Source organism: Mytilus californianus, unplaced genomic scaffold, assembly GCF_021869535.1.
Source record: "Mytilus californianus isolate M0D057914Y unplaced genomic scaffold, xbMytCali1.0.p SCAF_6, whole genome shotgun sequence".
Lineage (NCBI taxonomy): Eukaryota > Metazoa > Mollusca > Bivalvia > Mytilida > Mytilidae > Mytilus > Mytilus californianus.
Window position 1 is genome coordinate 39138666 of NW_026262712.1, and position 26615 is coordinate 39165280.

The window sequence follows — 26615 nt, forward strand, 5'->3', positions numbered from 1 at the left end:
AAACGCTTAAAAGATAATGTAAGTAATTGTATATATTTAAATTGTTTTGACAACATAAACAAAATGAGATGAATGAAAGGTGATACTTGTCGTAAAACCTCTATCTTTAAGACTTACAACATAAAAACAATGAAGTGGTAAAGCAGGCGAGTCATTTCAGCGTGTGCACTCTTGGTTTAATACTGGGGCTAATTTTCAGAAAGTTTATCAACACAGCCGTTTAATGGAAGATAATACTTTTAGTTATTTTTTGTACAAAGACATGTTCACAAAATTTTCATTTTTTAGTTGAAGCAAGAAAACAAGTTTGGTGAAATATTTGTTTTCCTTTTAAATTTGCAAGAAAATACATTAAAATGATAATTTATTTCTTGGAGAATGTCAGATTCAACATAGCACATCATTTAGAAAAGATATTACTCGTTTAAGAGAAAGCATTAGGAAGTACCACCAACTGATCCATGAGTATACACAAGAGTTGAAGAAAAAGCAAAAACACATTTGTTACTTCTGATGGTGAGATTGGTTTTAGTCCATTTTCTCATAACTTCGAGTTTTGTAATTCATTACATGTAACACAATTTTCAATCTCCGAAAAATTAAGAAGAAACAAATGATATCTAATCGAACACTTATGACTTGTAAGATTTTTAATTACATAGACCATAAGGGTATATGAACTCAAGGTTTAAAACAATAATATCATGTCAATCTTGTGATACAAAAGAATGGGCACACTCTACATGTAATTCATAACACAAAGACCAATGAATAATGACTTGACATATTTAGGATTAACATATAGTCATGTGTAAATGAGACCACACGTGCTATTTTTTATTCCACAACAGCAGTGACGTCAAAAAATCAGAAACCAAATTACTTCGACCATGCTAGAGACATTTGTTATCTTATTAGAAAATGACTGAAGAAAAAAATATGAAACTAGTCCTATTTGAATAATAATGGTAACTTTTATTTTAGGATCTTTTATTTCAAAAGATAACATTATAACTTTCTGAAATTCTTTGCACAACATAAAAAGATACCATATACCATATGACCATAATCCTAAATAAGGTGCCGTTATAGGGTTAAATATATAAAGCATGCAGAAACATTTCACCATTATTTTTTAAATGAACATGCAGTACTTGGAGTTATAACACGTAACACTTCATAATACTTAGAAGGGTGTAAAATCTAAGAAAAAATATCAATATATAAATATCTGTTATAGGTTGAAGATATTCAAAGACATTGGTCACCAAAAGCATACGCAGAATATGCAATTGAAAAAAGCATGAATATATTAAAAGCATGATGTTTTTTTACAAACCAAAAAGCCCGGAGAAGAGACAACAGTTTGCAAAGCAGAGCTGTGCCAGCATATCATGTATGGAGGATACTTTGAAATAGGAACTGTTTGGTTAGTTAAACTTAATTATTGAAAACAGTGTATGATAAAATAAAACATGACATACAAAGTGAAGTAAAAATCAGAGAAGGTTGTACACAGTTATTGCAAAAATTTAAATATAGTGACATAAATATACAGTCATTAACAGTGTCATTCAAAAGTGAGCTTGTATGTGCTGTCCTTAAACCTTTCTGTATACTGTTCTTCAAAGCGCTCATTTTGTGCAACTGTAAAATGGTTTTTCCAGTCTCCTATTTCCCCTGAAACACAGTAATTGTAAACTTATGTTGTTGATAACTGCAAGGAGGAATAGGTTTTTTTTTTCCGTTTGTTATGTCTATATTACTGGTGTTAAGATGTAGGAATTGCAGAAAAAAATCATGTTACATGTTTAGTTCTTATTACATTGCTCTGAACAAATTCTGGTAATTTAATCAGAGAACACATAATGAAAATTAAAGGTAAGCAAGTATTGTTGTAAAATTGAGAATAGAAATGGAGAATGTTTCTAAGAGACAACAGCACGACCAAAGAGCAGAAAACAGCCGAACGCCACCAATGGGTCTTCAACACAGCGAGAAAATTTGCCTTGATACATTAACAGAAAGAAATAAGAAATAACAATGTTCTAAGCACTAAGGGTCATCATTTTTATTTGTATAAAAAAATGTCTTTAAATCATTTCCATAAAAAACCTTCCTAATTTTAATTTGGTATAGGCAGTTTGGAATTATAGTGGTGTTGCAATTCATGTGTGGGATTGATAGGTACAAATTGGGCTGTAGACCGTCTTATTGCTGTATACATGCAAACACAAATTCACAGAAAGCAATTATGAAATATATATTCTTGTAAATAATTTTAGACTCACTTTCAGATAAATTGTTAATATCTTCGTTACTTAATAATTCACACAGCAGCGAGTATTTTTAAATTGTATTTGACATGCATAGACAGATAACGACTTCAAACTAGGGTTTTTATGACAAACGTGAATATATCATGTTTTCCAATTGCCAAATTTTAATTTTCAGTACCTTCTGTCAGATTGAATGGCATTTACATGTTCAAAAGATATTTTACTCGCGTTCATGTCTACATTCTGTTGTATTTCTTAAAAGGTGTCCGTTCCTTTCAAAAAAACTATTCTATCGCGTGAATGAGGGTTGATTATTAATTCAACGAAACAGCCATTTGGACAGTTTCCAAACGAAAATCATCTTCAAGTAGAGTGCAAAAGCAAAAAGAAGATAACTTCTATTATTGTTTGTTAGGTATATTTCAGAAACATTTTTCTCACAAATTAGACGTGAATGTCAAATGTACATGAACATTAGCAATGCATTGTGCACATGTGTTTACATGTAAAAAATAGTGTGCTATTTAGAGAAACACACGTAAATTTAGTTATATCTTCGCATCTAAGAGTTAACTGGTGTAGCTTTGTATTTACATCTTGCTTAGGCAATCTAAACCAATCAGCTGCAGTGGTTGTAAAGGCTCTTGTTTGTCGATAAACTTACACCAATATATGTATTTCATAGTATGTCCCCAATCAGACTGGACGTTTTTGTATATCCAGCACAGCAAAAGTTTTGCCCTCTGATAAGATGAATGTAAGGGTACACAGATCATACAGAAGACGAAGTAGTTTTAACATTAGTCATATAAGTGTATACTTGTACAGCGTGAATAAGTAGTTTACCTTCTGAATGATACAATATATCCTTATATTTCGTCTACAATTAAAAAATACCAAGAAAAAGAGGTCTAAATACATACATTGACTCGGGAATATAAATATAGTCACAAAGGTCTTATTCCGACAGAAGTAAAACCATTGCCAAAGTGGGACATCCGTTTGGCTGTGCAGTTAGTACTAGTAAGCTTCCGTCTGGTCAGAATGGGGACGTTAAATTTGATATCTCGTGTAAAGAAAGTGTCACGCTCTTTGCACAATAAGAACCCTTGCCAGGCAAAATGTCTGTCCCTATCCAATATACTCTCAATTTTTAGTGGCAGTCCCAATTTCTCTGACCTTCATCCCGGACGCTCTATACTACAGGACGTACCTATTGTTTTTATTGTTAACTTGTTCTCGTTCTTAACATGCATCAAATATTTGCCACTGTACGTTAAGCAACTAACAACCAATCAATAATATTTTGACATTTTGAACCTCAAAATCGTTTTTACTAAACCATACACTATATATATACAGCTTCACTGCAGTTAATTATACTACGACATGTTTCAGTCTTCATCAGCATTCTGCCATGAATCTGATAGCAGTTTACACTGCATAGAGAAACACTTTGATGGTTCCATTTATGATCTAAAATCGTCATATTTTTTGGTGTTTTTTTTTTTTGTTCTTTTGGTTGCTCTTTCGTTGTCATATCAATTTCATCTCCTACTATTCTACACTATGTGTAAATAAAAATAAAATACTCGCAGACTTACATGGCGTATTATGCATGCAAAGCAGGAGATGCCAACTGTGTCGACGCGCCCGGTCTCATTCCTTTTGGAGTTCATCCAATTATCTCAGTTGTTTTCGTTTCTTAATCGATTTCCGACATTTGAACGTCAAACGATTTTGATATTTTCTATATAGACTGATAGCTGTCTAATGTATCATTTTAAGATACTACAAAAGGTGTGTACTATATGAAATATAATAAATACCTTTTCGATAAATGAAGCCTTTTCCATCAAGTTCTTTTGAAGAATCTAACTTATGCATGTTATGTTGTTGCATATTCTGGAATGACGTTGCGTAAGCGATATCTTTTAACGTTGATTCTGTGCATTGTATTCCTAAGAAATCAGCCAGTCTCTTTATCTCTGTTGTGGAATCCTTTATTGAATTAAACAAAAATTCGTTCAAAGTTGACATTTCCAAACCCCTGCAGCCCCTGTCTTTATAAGGATGCTGTGCTACATGTTGTGTATTTGATGAGCAAAACGTAATTCTGATATGAATTAAATGAAATAAAAAGTGCACAATGTCTCTAAAAGTCATTTAAAATCTTCATTAGTAAGAACCTTCTTGCACTGGTGTATACAAAAACAATTGCCATTAATAACAATTTAATATTAAAGAATTAACTTACTGTATACTAAAATAAACCACTCCCACTGATCGTGTTTTTAAAAGAAAACACTCCTACTGACCTAATATTAAATGAACACGGTTTCCACTTGTTCGCTTTTAACCGATGTACCGATGACATTAAAAGTTGATGAAATTATTATTTGTATTCATCATTAATGTATTAAGCAAAGAATATTCAACGATAAACTTAAATTCGTTTATATGTAATGCTACACTGTTTGATTTTGTCTTCGTGCTATTATGTCTCTTTTGATCGTATGACTTTTGACGTGACTCGGTATATATGCATCACGCCATTGAATTTTTTTTTTACTTTTTAACCTTGGGCATACCTGGTACAGGTGGGTCCCGAGGTGCGATTCGGACACAAAGTGTTTTCACGGTGTTGTGTCTATTTTTGTTTACCCTAATATATATATCTACCTACATTTTACTTTATGAGAAAGTGTATACTATAACCGATATGTACTATCAACGACAAACTCTTTATTTGTTGACATCATTGCCAAATCTACTATTTATTGTTGGCCTCTTTGTTTGAATGTATGTTTGAATTTGAGTCAGTTGTGTTGTAATTTCTGTGATGTATGTTTACACAGTTTGGGCTGCTGGATCCCAATCATTGTCACATAAACCTGTTATTGTCTGTTTGGGTTTCTCACCCAACTTTTTCAAAATAACTGAACTAAAAATAACTGTTATACAAACGGGAGGTTTTACTAGCTATAAAACAAGGGTTAACCCAACAACATAGAAAATGGTTGTATCAAGTCATAACTATCGCAATTGTTTTCACTTGATCCTATGAATAATAGCGTTTGATTTTGTCAGTTTTTATGGACTTTCTGCTTTTTGAGTTTGCCTTGGAGTTTGATATTTTTAATACTTTTTAAATTACATAAAAGTACAACAGGCGTGTGTTTCTTAGAAAAAAAAGAAAAGAAAAACGACGGTCTAATTGGCGCGCACATATTGACATGGCTTCAATACGATTATTGATAACGATATATGACCCATAGTGCAAACCAAGACGCACCCATTACACAAAGTTAAAACTAAACAATAAATTTGTATAAAAGTAGAATTAGGTATACGTTAAAAAACACTAACAAACCAATACACAGGAGGGTGTTGTTGTTTTTCAATTTTAGAATTGAATAATGATTTAAGTTAATTCAGTTATTTCGTTCTGTGGGTTAAGTGCATTTAAGAATTAAAACTATTGAATATATGTTTTCTGTTGTGTAAATAAAAACCTTCAATATGAAGTTTGAAGCGCTAAAAACATTAAAACAACACCATGTCGTGCGTTATTTATTAACAGTCGAAAAGCTACATGACCAAAAAAGACCCTAAAATAATAGCCAATTCAAACTAATTAAGGTAGACTTTGCTTGAGGGAGTTGAAACCTGACTTGCTTAATAATTTCTTAATTTAATGATATCGGACAGTTTTAGAGAAGTCTGCTATGAATCATGTCAGTACCTTACTAAACTGATTATACTCTCGGGGACTGATCGTCCACCAGCAGCGATATCGATCAAAGCAGTGCTGTTAATATGAAAACAACACTTTATGAGTTTCATGCGTCGAATAGCTTTTCTGGATTTACGTTCGTCAAGAAAGATCTAGCAAAATATTTGAAAGCCAATGAACAGTTGAAAAGCTGCATGCCGAAAAAAAAGGACCTAAAATAATAGTCAAATCCAACCAAGGTCAACTTTGCCTGAGGAAGTTGAAACATTACTTTTTTAATAATAAGTATTACCGGACAATTTAAAGGTTTATTGTTAATCATGTCAGTACCGAAGTACTAATTACTGCATTTAAACCGCTGTGTCACTATAAAATGACGTAGTTGTTGTACACACACAGTTTATTTGTTTATATTATTATTTTTTTTTTGTTATGATATACTTATGAGAAATTGTTTAATGAGCCATTGCTTGACATTTTGTTGCATATATGTAGATCTCAAATCTAGGGTGGGTTCCATATTTATGGCAGATTTCAAATCTATGGCAAATATGACGTCAAAAACGCCATACAAATCATAAATCTATAGCATTTTGTTTTTTCTCACAATCTATGGCAGATTTTGAAATTGCGTAATTGTCCGGGGAAAAGAGTAAACTAAAGCGTCACAATTGAATCATGTCGTATTACCCGGGACTTAAAGAGAGTTTTACAAACAAATATACAGGGACACACTTTCCTCTTTCCCTCTTAAATGGTTTACAGGAAGATGTGGCCTTTATCCAAGGGAGGGACAATATATGCTGTACCGTAATAATCCCGCGATGAATAAAAGAACTACTGCTTTAATAAGCGAATATTTCGGGAAAAAAACAACAAAAAACAATTGCTGATACTTAACCGGGATTGCCCATGAAAGTCATACGGCTTATTTCCAATGGTGTCCCTTTATGTTACATTCTTAAAAATATTCAATATAGTTATAAGAAATCATGACTTTGGCAGGCTTTATACTAATTATGTTAAAATTAAAATTTACGATGACATAGACTAGAATATTAGAGCCAATCAATAAAATACAATAAAAAATTGCTATTAAAATCGTTGCTGTCCTATTTCGACAGAAAATCGTTAACACCAGATTTAAAATTTTGTTGCTCTTTGATTCATTTGGCAACAAGTTTCAATCTTTTATAGCATTATGATAAAATGTTTAAGTCTGTTGCCCATTTATAGGTGGTATAAAAAACGTGTATTCATTAGATATCGTTGAATTACAATAGGAAAGGAATTATAGTTATTATTATAGCGTCTACGACTGGCAAAGTATATAAAGTGAGGGATGAAATCACAGGATACCACTTAACTTAAATCTTTATTAGTTAAAAAAGATTTCCTAACGCCCAAGTAAATAACATGAAAAAAGGCAAATTGTTAAATTCTTTTTATTCAAACTTCATTTTGGTCTGTTAATGGATTTTCATTTTGACTAGTTGATAAAATAACTGGGTTAAACAGCTACCATGCACAGAGTAGGAAATGTTTAATTTCCAGGGCCACATCTTTTCTTTCATAAAGTTTGTTTCCGTACATATCACTTCCACACTTAGGAAATATTATGGTCGCCATCACGATTTGATTGACCCTTATGAAAGGTCCATTTCACAGATGGTTATGAATATGCTCCCGTTGTCGTACTCCTAACTCGTTTTTCTAATACTGACTTTTACTTACTGCCGGCCTTTGGACATTGCGACGGGTTTACAAAGTCTGCCATAGATTTGGAATGTCATGACGTCATATTTACCATATATTGGGCATATGTCATAGATCTGGAACCCGCAATGGATATGAGTCCTACACATATATAAAGTCTATTTCAAATATTTTCTTCAGAAGTTATGGAAAACAGGGGAACAGTTTAGTATAGTTATTTGTTTAAATCTGTAATATTGTAAATGAAACAGAGAATTGAAATTATTACATAGAAACCTTTTTCATTTTCTCATAATAGCAAGTTAATATCATGCCAGGATAGAGTTTCTCTGCTTTTTCCATTTCCTTCTCATAATTGTACCAAGATCCATAGAAACCTACAAATAACAATGTTAAGGCATTATTGATTGACTGGTAACAAACAGAAATAGTTTTACATAAAAAAATAAAATGGTAAAAAAAACTTTTTAAAAAGGACAGACAACAATATGGGAAAACGAAAAGGACGGAACCAAATCAGCAATATTGAATGCATTATACAAAAAAGAAAATGCGCAAAATGAAACTCACAAGAAAATCCGGAATGACCTGTTGTGACTGAGGAAGATCATGAGAGGCAAAAGATACCATAGGGGCATTTAAGTCGAAAATAAACAGACAACGCCATGGCAAAAAAACAAAAAACAAAAAACGACAAAGACCAAAAGACACACTACAGTATACAAAAACAGAATATAGAAAACTAAAGAATGAGCAACTCGAATCCCGCCAAAAAAGGATGATCTCAGGTGCTCCGGAAGGGTCAGCAGATCCTGCTCCACCTGTGCACCCGTCGTATCGATCAACTGTTGTTAGAATAGTTTCTTATGGTAATAGCATACACACTTGAAAAGGAGAACGGGATAAATGTAAAAGTTTGTTTTTATTTATACATTTTACATTTTAAATTTTGGTAAATTATAAAGAAACATAGTTTAAGAGGGCTCTCTTCCTGAAGGAATGAAATGATGCATTTTATTTAATTAAACAGTGTTATTTTGATTGACTAAACTGTTAACCAATGAAAGTAGCAGACAAACAATTAAAACATTTCCGCGATATATTTAACAAAATATAATATTACAAAATCATTGCCAGGTCCCAATCAGTTTTAACTGTCAATATGGTTAAGGCAGACGTTAACAATCAGGAGCTGACAATTATCCTGCAACCATTCAACATACGGTAAAAAGGTTGTAGTTAGCCAGACGTGTTCTGCAACAGTATTTTCTCTTGGAAAAGTCAAATTATACATTTATGAGAGACGAATGAGAAAATTTATAAAATAATGTGGATTCATTATTATTCAAATTAAAAACAAATGTTGGTAGAATTCATGGGTACAGATGAATCACAAATTTAAACGTTCAACATAAAGGCAACAGTAGAATACCGCTGTTCAAAAGTCATAAATCGATTAAGAGAAAACAAATCCGGGTTACAAACTAAAACCGAGGGAAACACATCAACTATAAGAGGAAAACAACGGAACAACAGAAACACTAAACTGCCACAAAAACAAACGCCAACACACATAGAAACGGACTATTTGATAACAACGGCCATATTCCTGACTTGGTACAGGACATTTTGAGAAGAATGGGGGGTTGTACCTGTTTTTATGGCTAGCCAAACCTCCTGCCTACATGGATGTATTGCTAATGTTAATTTAAAAAAAATATATATATCGCTAAAATGACAACACTACGTGACAGGAATACAGTACAAACAAACGCAAGAACATCCAGCACAGAGAAATGCATACATAAATAATATAAAAGTACATTACAACATGTAATACACAGAATAACAACCGACACCACAAACAGTGACTCATTTTTGTGACGTGTATATTATCTTGAAACTCATACAATTATATGGAATGGGATTAAAAAATTCACAATTATTTTCACAATACTAGTCCAAATAATTATGATTATGACGGTCTTGAAAGGCTATTCTAATTTAATGCTCTGACGATCATAATTTGTTGGACTAACAAAATACTTTATCCATAGAAAATGGAAATTAACTCGACTATACTGACAAATAAGACATATGTGAAATTTACCGACAATACAGAATTCAAACCACAAACGATAAGACATAACACAGTATCAAACCGTAATTACAAAAGAAACATCATAACTAGATACATGAATGTTGGATGTATAGATACCGAGACAAGTCGTATAGCAATGCGAAGTCACACTCGGCATAACAGTCATATTCGGGAATAGGACACGTTCGTTACTTAGCAGACAGACGACGTAGATGGTAAACCCACAATCTGAGAAGTGGCAAAAATGTCGTTGGTTAGTTTAGACACAGACACATAGTATAAATCAACCATTTCGTGATGGTGTCCATAAAATTTACGGAGTGTCATTTTTAATCTATCCTCCTCATAACTTTGTTGGAGCAGTTTCTGCGTAAGGAGCACACTCCTGTATACGACGTCCGTATAAGGTGAACATGCACGGGCATAACGTATGAATTGAGATATGGAAATACCATACGACGGAACAGAGGGTATGTTACTGCTGAGAAATGGTAAATTGATAATTGGGAAGTTAAAATCATCCCGTTTGTCATAGATTTTAGTGTGAAGTCGTCCATCTGTGTCAATATTGAGGAAAAGACCAAGGTATGAAGCAGTCCTTCTGGTATCAGTAGTATCCTTAATTTCACTTTCACTGGGATATACGAGATGCAAGTACTGACTGAAATATGATTATTCAGTGATAGGACATCATCAATATATCTAAAAGTAAAATTAAAGAATTTCGCAAGGTGTTTTTTCTTTTTTGTATTTTTGAAGGTTCAGAATGAATTCTGCTACATACGAGTACAAAAACAAATTGGCCAGACGGGGTGCACAATAAGTACCCATTGGAATACCGACTGTCTGTTGAAATAGCAATCCTCCAAGCTCAACAAATATATTGTCGATTAAAAAGTCCTGCATTTTGATAATATCTTCAGTGTATTTTCTGATATAATTAGTGTGGTTCTTCACAAAATAAGAATTAGTATAACCCAAAACAAGAAATATGTATCTACGATTCCCATTTTTATAGAAAAACCTCTGTTTAATGAGATGGTGAAGTCGATCTTTCAATTGAGCATGGGGAATAGTAGTGTAAAGCGTATACAAATCAAAGGATTTAATCTAAGATCTAAGATTTAGCAGTAGATCTTTAGAAATTTTGAGAATCCACATCTGATTGACACCACTGGTTGAATATATTTCATCACAATATTTTTGAAGGCCATCTTTTACTGTAGAAAGAATAGTAGTCAGCACTTTAGAAAGCTGTTTAGTCATACATCTTGATGATCCAGCTATGTATCGTTCTTGATAAGAAGTTTCGGTATCCAGTATAAAGACGGTAGATTTTCTTCGTTTTCCTTGATGTTAATACCAAATATTCCAAGCTCTTTTGTGAGACATTGCAAATAATGGTTTTTACATACGAAGACAATATTATTATCTGCTGGAACAACGACATATTTGTCATGCAAAGAGTATAAAGCATCCACAACCTCCGGGTTTTTGAATGGGTTAGAAACTCTTGTGCTCATAGTACATCGTAGTTTCTAAATGCGCTTCTGAGGCATGATCAACTGTCTTGATCCATTCAGACAAAGTGTCCAGTTCTGGTTCGTCTGGTTCGCACTTTACTCATTTTCTAGCATAGTCCTCAGCTGCATCCATCAGTAACCTGAAGTTCTTTTTCCAATTGATTGGCTGTGGAATTCTATATTTTGTTCCCTTGGCTAACAACTCTCTTAGTTGTTCATTTGTTACGATGCCAATGTCGTCAGTTATAACATGACCAGCTGGAATATAATTGTATTTTGGTGATGCACTATGAGCAATCCGGAGGTTTGGATTTCACATCTTTGAGGTTAAAGGCCTCTAAAACCCTCTTGTGGTTAAAAATCTAAGATGCAATAGACTTGGTGTAAATATATGAAATTACAGGTTTAACGAGTTACACATTTTCAATAAGCTTGTATGCAAATTTTGGCAATACCACGAAATTGAAATTTCCTCAATCCACGAAAATAAGTTCCAACGAACAAAAAATCCACAGTATTTTACGCGAGGTTTCTTCATAAGCGGTATAAATAAGTAAAGTGGATGAGATCCAGTACAACAAAAGAAGATCAGAGGACATAATGCAATAACAGCGAAAACCATCTTTAAGCAGAAATAAACACATGTAACAAATTACGACCAAATATATAAACGCCCTGCAAAATCCCCTCAAAATGGTTAATATGTAGGTAAAAGCTACAGCATGACTATCCTTATTCAACATGAAAAAAAAAAGAATGCCATAGAATGCCATTACAAAAAGAGATTAATACTTTATAAAAGCGTTGTAGAGATTAATACTTTATATAAGCGTTGTATCTTACAAAATATACGTTTTAATTGATATCTTTTTTTTTTGAAAATTAACGTAGGTAAAGTAATTCAAATATTTCTAATTATCTGACGAAGTATTGTCTATACATTATATTAAGGCATATATACATACAAGGGATAAAGGTTGCAGATAATTTGGCTGTTGAAAATACAGAGACAAATATTACATGCAAGAGTTCAAACTGGTAAAGTTGAAATCATTCCTTCATAAATTTTACGGACGCCATCACGTCAGTTCACGTGGTTGACCGTTATGGAATATCCGTTTCACAAATGATAGCGGATATGTTCCAAATGTCGTAACCACAATCCGGTCCCCCTTTCACCGAATGTGACCTACCGATTTAGACTTATTACCGTGTTTGTATTAACATGAGTAACACGAAGGGTGCAACATGTGGAGCAGGACATGCTTACCATTCCAGAGCACCCGAGATTAACCCCGTGTTGGTGGGGTTCGTGTTGCTCAATCTATAGTTTGTGAAGTTATGTTTTGTGTATTATTATTTCTCTGTTGTTCTTTTTTTCTTTTTTAGCCATGGTGTTGTCGGTTTGGTTTCGACTTATGAGTTTGAATGTCACTTTTGGTATCTTTCGCCTCTCTCTTATGCAAATAAAGAACCATAACGTCGCTCAAATGAATTATAACAGGAATAACCTTATCCGTGGGTTCTTGGTGGTATGTTCCCCTCGACTGCACGTGGGTTCGATTCTCGACCGGGTAAACCAAAGACTTATAAAATGTATTTGTGCTGTTGTTTTGGTCAGTTTGTAGTCAGAGTGTCGAGGTGTGTTGATCTGTCTTCCTGTGCACTGCTATCTTGAAAACAAGCACATCTAAACCCAACTAAGCGTGTCGGTCTAGAACAAAGCACAGTTCATATTCGAATTTCATCAACATGTGCTCGTCCTGATAATATTATGTATGTAATAAATGACAATGGATGCCAACACCTTACAAAGATACCAGGCTTATAATTCGGACTTTCTGGCATTGCCATTGATCGAACAACGACTTCCTGCGATTAAATAGGATAATACAACAAGACCATCGGAGTGAATTAAAAGCGAGAACATTTTCTAGGGATGAGGATTGACGTTCTGGAAACCCCCCAATCTGCAATATAAACTCATTTTCTCCCTTTGTTTATTAACATCAACATTTCTGTATATTTTTGAACATGTAATCAAATTCATATGCCTTGCAAAAAGATCAAGCCATTTCTTACTTTAGACAAAACAGATTGTTTCTATTGAGATATTAAGTTATATCACATTAGAAGTTCCAGTTGATAATCGATACAGAGAAACTTCTACTAGTTCAGTTCACTTAAGCCGATCACGAAATACTAAACTCAAAAGGAAGGGAACCGCCTCTATGGGTTTGTTGTAGCGTATTCGCCTTAAGTGTGGGATGTCGTCGGCCTGATCAAGCAAAAGACTTAAAAAAACGAGATTTACTGCTTCTCCGCTAAGCATACAAAGACTGGCGAGCTCAGTTTAAGAATAATGTGTCCGGGTAGGGTGACATGTCTTTCTGACGACTATAATCTTGTGAGCTAAAGTACGTTAAAAATCTGTCTCAGCGTGTCGATCTAGTGAAAAGCGGGGTCTATATCAATATTATATGATCCTGTTCACGTCCTGAATATGCATTTAATTTGCCACTTGACGTTCAACAGCCATTCATCATCAAAGGAAGAAAGGGTTAAAATTTGACAATGTATATTGTAGCAATTATGACATTTGTTTGATATGGCGACCAAAATAGTTGAACAATTAACATCTTATTGTAGTATTTACATAATTGTGTTCGATCAATGTTATACTTAGTTTATTTTGTGTTGTTGCTGAAGCAATAAATGGACAATAGCTATATATATCTACATCGACATAAAATTTTCCTGTAGATTGGTTTGTAACTTACTTACCTTTGTCAGACATCCATATTTCGAAAAAATCATCCCAGGATCCTTTAAAATCTACAAAAGGATGTTTCTTAAACTGATAATAAAGGGAAACACAAACATCCTTTGGGTTTCTAATCATGTGAATTATCTTGCATCCATTTTCGATGTGTTTCTTTGGTAGATAGTTAAATAAGCAGTGGGAGTTTAGAAGCCTTGGTGATTCAAGTTTATCTAGAACAGTGAAATCAGAAATAAATTCTATCATCGTCGAAACTTTACATTGGGTGTCCAGTTCTGTCTTGTTTCGAAGCAACATGTTGATGATTTCAAAGATCCAATGCGTTCCTTTAATTACAAAACATAAATACAAATCTTTATCCGTACTTATGGCAAGCCGTTTTACTATTCATTATAATTTCAAGATATCTAATTAACTTTATACGATATCTCATATACTTTATAACATATTTTATATAGTTTGTAATATATCTTATATAGTTTATAAATTATATGATATATGTTATATACTATATAAGTTATCTTATGAACTACATAAGATAACTTATAAAGTATATGAGATATATTATGAGGTATATAAGATATCGTATATACAAAATATTTAAAAAATATCTTATCAACTTTATAAAATATCTTATCTACTTTATAAGATACCTTATATACTTTAGAAGATATCTTATCAACTTCAGAAGATATCTTTTGAAGTATATAAGATATGTTATAAAGTATAGGAGATATCTTATAAAAACTGGATAATATAAGACATTTTTTTTTATTATACAATATATCGTATATATTATATGATATATCTTATATATATAATATGAGATATCTTATATATTGTATGAGATATTTCATATATTAAATGAGATATTTCGCATATTATATAAGATATCTCATATAGTTTATAAGATATCTTATATGGTTTATACGATATCTAAGATAGTCTATACGCTATCTTATATAGTTTGTAAGATATCTTATATAGTTCATAAGATATTTCATATAATGTATAAGATATCTTATAAATTATATGAGATATCTTATAAAGTATATCAAATATCTTATATCAAAATATAAATAAGATATCTTCTAAACTTTATAAGATTTTGTCTATACTTGAGAAGATATCTTATAAACTTTAGAAGATATCTGATCAAGTATATAAGATATCTTATAAAGTGTATAAGATAGCTTATAAAGTATATGAGATATCTTCTAAACTTCATAAGATTTGTTTATATATTTAAGAAGATATCTTATAAACTTAAGAAGATATCTTATAAAGTATATACGATATCGTATAAAAACTAGATTATGAAAGATATCTTATATATTATTTGAGATGTCTTGAAATTAGAATAAATAAGTAAACGGGTTGCCATACGTACTACATGTATAACTGACTAAATACAGAAATGCGGAGATTTCAAAACTTTGTCAGATTTATGTGTATGTTTGATTTTTTAAGTCAGCTGTGTTGTTTTTCTGTGATATGACTAAATACAGAAATAAGGAGATTTCAAATTCAAGTTGGTATGATTGATAACTATCCACCAAAATTCAAATGATGTAGATATAACAGTTATCGGTTACCGTAAGGCCTTCGACAACGAGCAAAACCAATACCGTAAAGTCAGCTATGCAAGGCCAAGGCATGACAAAATGTGATATTTTACTTTTAGGTATATAGCTGTCAAACAGTCATGTGAAACATAAGTGACATAATCTGTATAGAAGCTTCGAATGTATTTATGAAAATGATTGACAAAATGTATCCATAGGTATATACACTTAATTGTTTTTAATCTTTTTGCTGTCTATCAATTGTGCCACAGATAGTCAAAATAGGTTCAGTTAGGTTACAAAACGTTCGCAAATTCCATTTGGTACTGATGATACTACGATTTTATTTGTTAACATAGAGCTATCAAATTAGAATGTGTAGTTGACATTTAGGTGAGAGTCTGGATGGGGGTCGTTAATATCTGTATTCTATTTTGTTATGCAATTGTTCTCTATTCTATAAATAGTTTGCCTATCATTATCTATTCTTTATATTGTAGCATCCCATTATTCTCTATTCTTTTTTTAGGAGGGGGTGGGGGGGGGGGGGGGGGCTTTTTTTTTGTTCTGTAGATTTGGACCATTCTTTTCTTTTTGGTAAACCTCTTCCAGACCCTCATTATCCTTTTTATTTTGAATTGTAACATGATATTGATCTTACCTGATTTTGGATATGTACAGATCAACAAATCTGATTCTCTGGACTGAAAGTGAAGTATGTCTTGTAAAGCCTTCTCTACCCCTTTTTCTCTAAAAGGAGGTGCGGGTGGATAACGAATTCCCTCAAACTCTGGCCATGGACCCGGTTCCTTCGCCTTCATCAGTTCTCCAAATTTTTCCATATCCATCTTTACATATACTTAAACTAACAAATATAGTTCACCATGTTTCATGTCTAGTTTCACAAATTCCGTTATACACGCAAATCAAACCAAAACAACGTGTTACACTACACTGACTACTAGTCTCTATGAAAAAAAGGGTATTTTCTCAGCAATTTCCAGTAGTTTAAGCAAGAAATGGTGGCTAGACTCCAACTTAGGTTTTTTCAAGGAAAACTATCTTCAAAGCCATTATTAGCATGCTGCCTTCTTTTTTGTGATAATAAAGCAGAAATGAAAAGGATAAGAAAACCTTATGAGGTAAATATTGACTGAGCAACTCAAAACTATGATATAAGAAAACAACTTTACACATTGCTGTACAAATTTAATAAACAGGTGCTTATATTGATTGTTACTGAAAATTCATTCATGTCACCGTGGTCTCACAATTCCCGTTCGTAATATCAATTTAAAAAGGAAAAGGCATTCGACGTCAGTCCTATAAATTGTACATCAATAAAAATTGAAAACAAATAAAACCAAAACAAAAAAACAAAAAAACAAAAACAAAAAAACAAAAAACAAAAAACAAAAAATAAACGAAAAACAAAAAAGCAACAACAATTCGGCAGCAAAAACATATAGGTTTGATATTTTTGGTATCCTTCATGCTAACACTAATATCTGAGTCATCATAAATCCACTATACTTGTGGCGTTTGTTTTGTTTAAATGCTTAACAAACTAGCAAACATACTGGAAATAGTCATTTTGCAAAGTCAAAATGTTCACTTTATATTTACGTTTGCCTGATCGTACAGATTTCCCATGATGCTGTTCCGGAACATATGGAAAAAGTGACAATGTTAATATACAAAGTACTTGAAACGAGTAATTATAAAAATAAGAAGATGTGGTATTATTGCCAATGAGAAAATTCTCCATAAAAGACTAAATGACACAGAAATTAACAACTATAGGTCCCCGTACGGCCTTCAACAATAAGCAAAGTCCATGTATGCATCAACCTTGTTCATTAACAAAATGTTTCATTCGTTGTTTCCCCAATAGCAAGAAACCAATCCACAGTCAGTTCAAAACATTGCTGCGCATTATATGTAATTCCAGTCTGCCTAAGAACCAGGCAGTGGTGACAACATGAAAAACAAAAACCCACTCAAGTTAACATCAATTTACGATCAACATTGATAATGATGCAGGAATATATATTAGAAGCCGAAGGTAACATAATTCCGACTTTGCAATTCTTAGATTGTATACGTGTAACTCGGTAATTTTCGAATTCCAACTGTGCAATTCTTACAGAATTTGTTACAGTGCATTCCGACAATTGAATGTTTGAGAATTGCAATTCGAACTATGCAACTATATGATTCAAAATTCTAATTTTCATTTTCCATCATTTATTGCTACATGGTACATTTGTCACATGTACTTTGAATTCGTAATTTGTATATTTGTGAGATCTATATTTGTAATCCGAAATTTGTAATATGTCAGTTGGTGTCTTGCATTTATGTTATTTGAAAACTGTAGTCTTCAGATGAATACTTGTAAATCGACATTTAGCTGACGGGAATAAACCGGCAACATTTGTATATATCGATATAATTGTACATTTCTTATTATGATAACAGATGGCGCAGCCGTTGGAACTTTCGCTGCTGGATAACTCGGCCCTAAAGAAACCCGGCCTATAACAAACTCGCACTATTAGAAGAAAAAAAGTAAGATAGACGATATGATTAACTCTTTTTTCACCAGAGTTCAAAGAAAGAAATATAAATAAAAAAAAAAAAACAAAGAAACACAGAAAACTTTAAAGACTTATTTCCGTTGACATAATAAAATTACCACTTATTTTTTCTTTCTTTTTCAATCTCTTACATTATTCCTAAGTTTCATTTCTGATAATGAATATTTAAATGTACATGACCTATGATGATATCCTTCATAAAATGTTATTTTAGTTTTTATTAGACTTACTAAATAAAACATACAAATGTGTGTATATGTTTCAATTGTTCAATTACCAAATAAGAAATAAAAAAAAGTAATAATAAAGCGCTATCTTATACACTAAAGGAATAAAGGGGTGGTTACATATAAAATTATTATAAAACAATGATGAAGCTACCACCAAATCCTCTGTGATCATGTTCAGATATCTAAATCTAAACTACTAGAAAATAATGTCCATGGTGCCCAACCTTCAAACCCTCCACCCCCCCACCCCTCCCTTCCGGCTCCTGCATCTACCACTGTACCATTTTATAATCTTCCATATTCAAATTACTGGTCTTGTGTACAGTTGACACCTCTTCAATCACCATTAAAATATGGAAGCAAAATGAAATATATATAATACTTATATGATTAAACTATTAAAGTGTGGGCGGAGGAGACAGTGTGTCTTCATATTTTACAACATACCGACATGTTAGCACAACGCCTGCTTGCATATTTTCATATAAGCCACAGAAAGAAAAGAAAACGTCCACAGGAATTTATTCAATGTCTGTATTCCCGAAAGAGTTTAAGGTAAACAGAGTTTCGTAAAAAACGAGCACTATGAGTTTAAAAAAGAGAGGCGAAAAAACTTTAAAAGTTTCTAACGGGCATATTGAAATTGCGATAATGTCTAACACTAAGGGTTGTTTACCTTGACTACCCATAAAGGTCTCGCACGGTTGGTACTTTCTAACAAATGCATTTTAGAATAAAATATCATATGATAAATAAGGAGATGTGGTATGATCGATCGCTAATGAGACAAATATCCACCACAGCTAAATAAAGTTGATGTAAGCAATGATAGACAACCATACGGCCTTCAACAATGAGAAATACCCATACCGTATTGTCGACTAATAAAAGGTCCCGACATTAAATATATGAAACAATTTAATTCAAGAAACTAACGGCATAATTTATAACAAAACAATTCACGAAACACATTTATGAAAGACATGAACTAACGACAACCACTGAACTACAGGCTCCTGTCTTTAGACAGGCACATATAAAATTGTTTGTACTCTGGTGAAAGATATATAATATTACTAATTTCATTTGATTATAATCAATTTCGAAAAGAGTAAATAAAATCGTCTATCTGACTTGTATATTCTTCTTATAGTCTGAGTATTTATGAACCGAATTTGTTTAAAGCCGAGTCATCCAGCAGCGAAAATTCAAACGGAGGCGCCATCTGTTATCATAATTAGAAGTGTACCATAATATCGATATATGTATACAAATGTTATCGATATATTCATGTCAGCTAAATGTCGATTTACAAGTATTGTCTGATTCTTACATTTAAATTTAGTTGATTAACTCTCAACGCGTAGGATGAGCTGTATATTGCATGCTCTTCTCGCAAGAACACTCTCGGTTTCTTCTTACTGTCATGTCAGAAAATAAATATATATGATCATTTGACCAAATTGTTATTTGGAAACATGTCATCATTCATTGTTGCTTGCTTAACGTCCAGTGGCACGTATGTCATTCATATTCAGGTCGAGAACATGGCATGAATTAATGTCATTAAACTGAGTTTTTCTAAATGTTCGCAGGATTTTCAGATATGCCTCTACCATGCCTACTAAGAAGGGAAGGATTAACGTGTATATGTTACAGTGAATTTGTAAAATAAGTGATTTTGTAAAATCCCTGAAATAATTAGTGATTTTGTAAAATCACTAACAGTTTCAGTGATTTTGTAAAACCACTGAAACTGTTAGGGATTGTATTAACTCACTGAAAATATTGGTAGGAAGTTTGTAAACTTACTGATTACAAGTTTAAACTTGATATTAGAAATGTGTTTTTCTCTAATAAACTAGTTATAACTAGTGTACCGTGATTACGAATAAAAGGCAAATGAACTGATATTAAGACAACTATTTACCTATTATGCATGATAAGTTTAGGTGACATCTACTGTTACATAATTGCCCTGCTTTACGACAAGCCCACCTATTTTGTTTACATCTGTTCTTTCCATAATATCCACATTTTAAAAAAACCTTGTCCATCACAATTGGAAGACAGTTTGACTGCTTTTCGAAAAAGATGTAAAATTTAATTAAGGAATTTGTAAAAAAGATATCAATTCTTTCAGTGATTTTGTAAAATCCTTAGTCAAAATCAGGGATTTTATAAAATCAATGATCAGTTAAGTGATTATACAAAATCCCTTAAATATCAGTACTTCTACAAAATCCCTGATTTTACAAATTCTCTGTAACACATATAGCCATATTACATTGCAAGTTTATTAGCGAAATATAGTTCAATCGTGTACCTTGATCTCATTTAACAGTAATGTTGTATAATTTTGTTTACTGACTTATTGAATTATTTAAATGTATACAGTGCAACTTTCATTCTTTAAATGCATAAATACAAATCTTCATTGCAATAATTTATGTAAATACATGTTATTAATAAAATTCAGTAAACATGCTACTTACTTGACAGACACATCAAACGGACTTTAGCTGACTATCCTCAACCTATATATATTAAACATCCGTACTTTAATTTTTATGAACATACGATCTCGTGTTCAACCTAATGAACTTTCAACTTTCCATTTAAATCGTAAATGTTGAATCACTACACTAATATTATCCAAGCTCTCTCGCCATTTTAACCGTATGATCTTAAATTTTCTGTTTGTATTTGTCTTTTAACTTGTTTATATAAATTAAAATTAAGGTCTGTCTAAATTATTTTTAGAGGAGTGCGTTAACTGAATGATTTTTTTAGTAATTGCATTCTCCACTACCGCCGTTGACCGCTTCTTGTTGGAATAGTAAGGAATTGAAGGAGCCTTATCCAGTGCTTTAACTTCCATCTTAGAAGTTGTTACTGTACAGTCTGGCTGCGCCTTCTTGGGGTAGTAATTAATGAAAGAATAAAACAAAATGTAACAGAAATGATTATAAATTTCCCTACTGTTATTTTGGTTGGATACCTGTTTTTATTATGTCGGAATTATATTAATAATATTAAAAAAAAAATATCTGTCACTGGATGTTTAGTAATTTTCTTCATTTTATAAAGGTCTCTTTCTCCGTGAATTGATCAAGCTTCAAATATTTGTCCCTAGACCTTATAATTACACGAATTCAACATGCAACCTTTGCAATCAATTAACCGATCTTTTTCCAGTCCTTGGCAATGGAAAAATAGTAATTACCTTGGTATTAGAAAAAGTTTCCTTCATATCACAACGTTAAAAATCCTTTCAAACGACACGTCATTTTCGAGTTTGAGGACAGATGAACATCGAATAAATGCTACACCCCATACCCCCCCCCCCCCCCCCACCCCCCTCCCTTTCCCCCTCCCTTTATTTTTCAAGAGTTTTCACGCAGAAATAAAATATTCAATAACACGTAAAAGGCTATCGAGCCTGAATCCACCGGAAATCTGACATAAAAATCCAACTAACATATGTTGCATGTGTTTCTTTTCTGGAAATCAGATATAGTATCACGCCACTATTTGGTTGACATATTGAAAAGTACAGTAAAGTTTTATTGGTCAGCATTTAATCTTTGACATGTGTCATAGCACTTTAATATTACAAATCATATGTATATATAGCCACGCCTTACTCATTAACGCTTTTCGTGAATTAAATACGTTAATTCGTTAAAGGCGTGCTATATATACAGTCTCTGTAACGTAAAAGTTAACAATACGAACGATGCCCGAATCATGATGTTCGAACGATGTGCGTACGCCTCCCGAACGGTGAACGAATGCAAACGAAACGCTGACCGAACGTTGTACGGACGCTGAACGAATGATGTACGAACGAAACCATGTACCATAAACCATACCATAAACGATATCATAAGCGCTCTCTCAGCGTTTATCGTATGGTTTAGCGTACACCATTTCGTGTAGCGTATATCGTATCGTTTAGCGTACACCGTTTCGTGTAGCGTATATCGTATCGTTTAGCGTACATCGTCTTCTTTAGCGTACATAGTTTTGTCTAGCATATACGGTATTTATAAATAAAAATTAATTGTGTTGGGTGGGAATCTGCGACAATATATTTCATATAATTAGGTAATCATAGGCTTACCATTTAGATTGGATGGATATTTAATTTTTTTTTTGGCTATCATTCAGTGAAATATAATTTATCTGACTTTCATTCAAATTTATTAACATACAAAAAGTATTTATAAAAAAATACTGAAATTAATGTAAATAAAGGATATTTTGATGATTTTTTCTTAGCCGTGGAAATACGTACTTGGTGAATGTGCGGGTAAAGTTAGTCTAAAGGATATTCGGTCAACCTTTTCTGAGAATAGCCTAAGGTATACACATTCTGTTGACCTAAATGAACAATTTTTTAGATGGAATTCTAAATTAATCTAATTATTAACAAGAGTATATTAAGGTTTGTCTTTTGTCCAAAAGGTTTGTTAAACTTTTTTGTATTGAATTTCTCTTTTATCGAATTTTTGCAATCATTATGTATACACGAGACATACCAATGTTAAGCAATATTTGTATTGCTATAACTCTGTGATATAATTTTTAAAGATTGACAGTCAGCATTATCGAATTATTTCATACGAATTGAAGATGAAAAATATAAATTAAAATATTTTCGAATATATAATACTAAGATGAAATTCGATTGGCTGATCTAGACAAAATATTTCATTTTATAAATAATCGTGTCCATGAACCAATCTTAGCAAAACTTACTAACATTATTGCCTATAGGATATTTTATTTCTTGTCCGTATCGAGTTTCTATAATGATTTTAATGTATCGCTGTGTATACGTTATATGCAATTGTATATGCATTTAAATGTTTGTCTTAAATTACGGGTTTATTCTGTTATTGCTTTGTTAATGCATGATTTGGTGATTCATATATATATAGCATGTTTCGCTTATATATATTTACTTTAAATTATGTATATTATCTTTAACTGTTAAAACCTGATTTGACCTTTTCTCGGTAGATTGTTCTGTGGTTAATTATAAACTTTTACACATCTATTTATTTGAAAAGATTTTTCCAACGTAAATGATCTGTGGTAATCAACTGGTCTATGAATTTCTTTAATTTGATGATATTACACCTGGTGTATCGGATATCATTTAGGTCAAGTTCGAATAAGGCCGTTCATCCTCGTCAGGTGCCCTGACCTAATTCATTTTTATTTACTATAACATTTGATTATAGTTATCAATATGTTTCTATCGTGTAACGTATCAAATGCAGTTACATTCCAGGTGTCTCGTTGAGGTTTGCGTTACATATTCCAAAGAATTTCGTTGATCGGATCATTTGTAAAACTATCAATCCAGGTTCGCTCTCAACGAAGTTCGTGTTAGGTAGTAAAATCATCTTTTAAAATTGGAAATTACCCTGTATGTGCCTCATCAACTCTATATAGAAATGTTTACCGATTTACATATGCTACTTAAGAGTATATTATTTTTACTACAAATGTACTTGATTATTAACAATTTTCAAAAAAGAGCGTGTATGGAAAATGACATATTTCGAATTCTGAAGTGAAACTATAATTGAGCCTCTTCATTTCTGTATTTTTTTTTTAAATTAATTAGACCATTTTCCTCTGATCTTTAATTGGACGGGAAAAAGTGCATTGCAAAATCCAGTTGAGTTTTTAATTTTCTGAAGCATAAAATGCACTTGAATTTTAATTATCTAGGGTATGCTATGCCTTAAAACTTTTCCAGATACACAGTTTTGTCTGTCCTCAGAGTAATTTTCAGGTAACATCACAGCCATTTTAGCCAAAGGGTCCACATGAACATTACAACTTGTTTCATCTTATTTAATAAAATAGTTTACTTCTATTCAATAACTGTATCATAAATACTTTTTAGCATTTTGCGTTCTGAAAATGAGCGCAAATAATCTTTTAGGTTCCAAACAATGATAAAACTGATGAGATGCTGTTAAAACAATCAACAGGTAAGTTGAATGGGCATAGGACATTTGAGCGAAAATAAAAAATGCACATCGGGTCATTTGAGTGCCGACATCATAGGAAATTGTAGCGCCGGAATATTAACCTTACCTGGATTTTCAAATAGGACGTTTTAGCGAAATTTTCTGTGATGCTTTTGTATGAATTAAGAAAATACATGTACATGTTAAAATGGATATAATTTTGACCGAGAGGAATAAAGGAAAAAAAAGCCTTGTTTGCGATAGCACCTCAGAGCCGAACAGACAAGGAGAAGGAACAGAATCTCCAGGAGTTGCACTCGCGGTACTGCCAGCAGGATATAACGAAGGATTTGTATGTCAAAAGCCTAGGATATCAATTTCAAGCCCGAACTGACTTGTAAATAATGCCATTGCCGAGTTTTAAGTTTTATGACAGTGCTCTTTGTTTTTTTTTTAAATTAAAAGATGTTTTCAACTTTGTGCGCTATAAACTCCGCTTGAGAACCGAAGACGTTTGGATAGTATACTATTTAAAATGTGTTTTAAGGTACAAACATTAAAAGAATAGTACACTGAATAAGAATTCAGGTTGGTTTATTTTGTTCCAAAAATAAGCTTAAAATATTTGAAAACATAGTTTACGCGCATCAAATGCGCATATTTTTCGTCTTGGGAATGTTTTACATCAAAATTAAGATGAAGAAGTTAGCTAGTTGTTTTCTTATTATTAAGTTTTTGAACCTTAAGTTCCATTTCACAGTTCTTAACAAAAGAATTAAAATAAATAAGCTTTTGTTTATCATTATCAAAGAAAAAAGTTCTAAAAATTTTGACTTTTTTGTCCGTAACATTCAGTTTGCCCCTTTGTCCTACATTCTATACCTTGTGAAACGAGGAGATTATTATACAGTCCCTTTTCACCCTCTTTTGTTCGACAAAAAAAAAGAGTTTCTAGATCCGTCTCAAGATGAATCAATGCAATAATTGTTTCCAGTACCTGTTCAAACTTCCTGCCCTTTATCTTTAAATCACTTTGCATAACATATAAATAAGATTTTTTTTTTAATTCGTTAACCGAATGTGTATGAAATATTTGCCACCGGACAGTATGCAAACAACCAGCAATTTATATATCATTACAGTTTGTGTACATGTACATGTACATATACACGACAAAAAAAATAAAAATTTTGGAATTTCAGTAGGTAACTCCTTTCCTGCATTAATTTTGGTCTATGTTTTGTAATTACATGCATGACCTTTGACGAAGTGGCATAAAAACATTTGTGATCTTCTTTTGGGACGTGGTAATATATCTCATTTAGTCGTTACATTTACGTAATGCCTGATTTTGAATGTTATCTAAACTTTTTTCAGTTGTAAAAGAAGTCGAATTATATATTTCACAACCATAATCAATTTGAAAGATAAGTGTATGTCTGCATGGTTGCGCCCAATCTGGTTATTGTAAGTAATTTCATACTAAATAAAACTTACAAAAACCAGATGGGGCGCAACCAGCCATACACTTAAAAAAATATTCATGCACTTAGTTTGTAAATTTTGAATATGCTTAAGCAAATTTAAGTTCTTGTCAAAAAATAATCCTAAACAGATGCGGATCCAGGATTTTGATAAAGAAGGGGTCCGGGTCCCCAAAGTAAGCAATGTTTGGAATGGGACACATTAAAAGTCTATGCATCAACCATATATGTAGCTCTATAAGGGGAGACCGGGCACCCCCCCCCCCCCCCCCCAAAAAAAAATATTTAAAAAAATCCGCCTCTGCTTTAACTATTTCCAATATATGATTTGTCAAGTTATTAAGTTGTATTTACATTTTCCTTCTAGTAAATATCATGACTACTTTTTTACTTGGAGAAATTTCAAACCCCATGTAGAGTACCATTTACATATATTATCTAGTCTTGTACTTTTTCTGTAAAATCTTAATGCTTGAACCTGATTTCCATATAGCACATTGATCTGTAAATTGTGAAATTTTTCAAAATATCTTATTGCCCATACTATTAAATAAATTGGTCTAATGCAACTCCGTTGAAGAGTACCATTCTAATTTTGCTCAACTC

The 26615-nt window shown here is 32.3% G+C and overlaps 1 protein-coding gene across 3 annotated transcripts; it reads right to left on the reverse strand.

Annotated features, from left to right (window-relative positions):
* Positions 1 to 203: 203 nt before the first annotated feature.
* On the reverse strand, positions 204 to 21119 carry LOC127706396 (sulfotransferase 1B1-like). 3 transcript variants are annotated; one of them, XM_052210982.1, is made up of 6 exons: positions 21028 to 21119; positions 16364 to 16567; positions 14140 to 14463; positions 8008 to 8108; positions 4109 to 4280; positions 204 to 1680 (listed from the first exon to the last, which is right to left on the reverse strand). In XM_052210982.1, exons 2-6 carry the CDS (start codon positions 16548 to 16550, stop codon positions 1571 to 1573), a joined length of 894 nt encoding a protein of 297 aa, XP_052066942.1. In that variant the 5' UTR covers positions 16551 to 16567; positions 21028 to 21119; the 3' UTR covers positions 204 to 1570. The 3 variants fall into 3 exon arrangements, with proteins under 3 accessions (XP_052066942.1, XP_052066943.1, XP_052066941.1); XM_052210983.1 differs by having other exon boundaries at positions 14140 to 14190; positions 16364 to 16670; positions 21028 to 21113; XM_052210981.1 differs by having other exon boundaries at positions 16364 to 16670; positions 21028 to 21113.
* Between the last annotated feature and the right edge of the window lie 5496 nt (positions 21120 to 26615).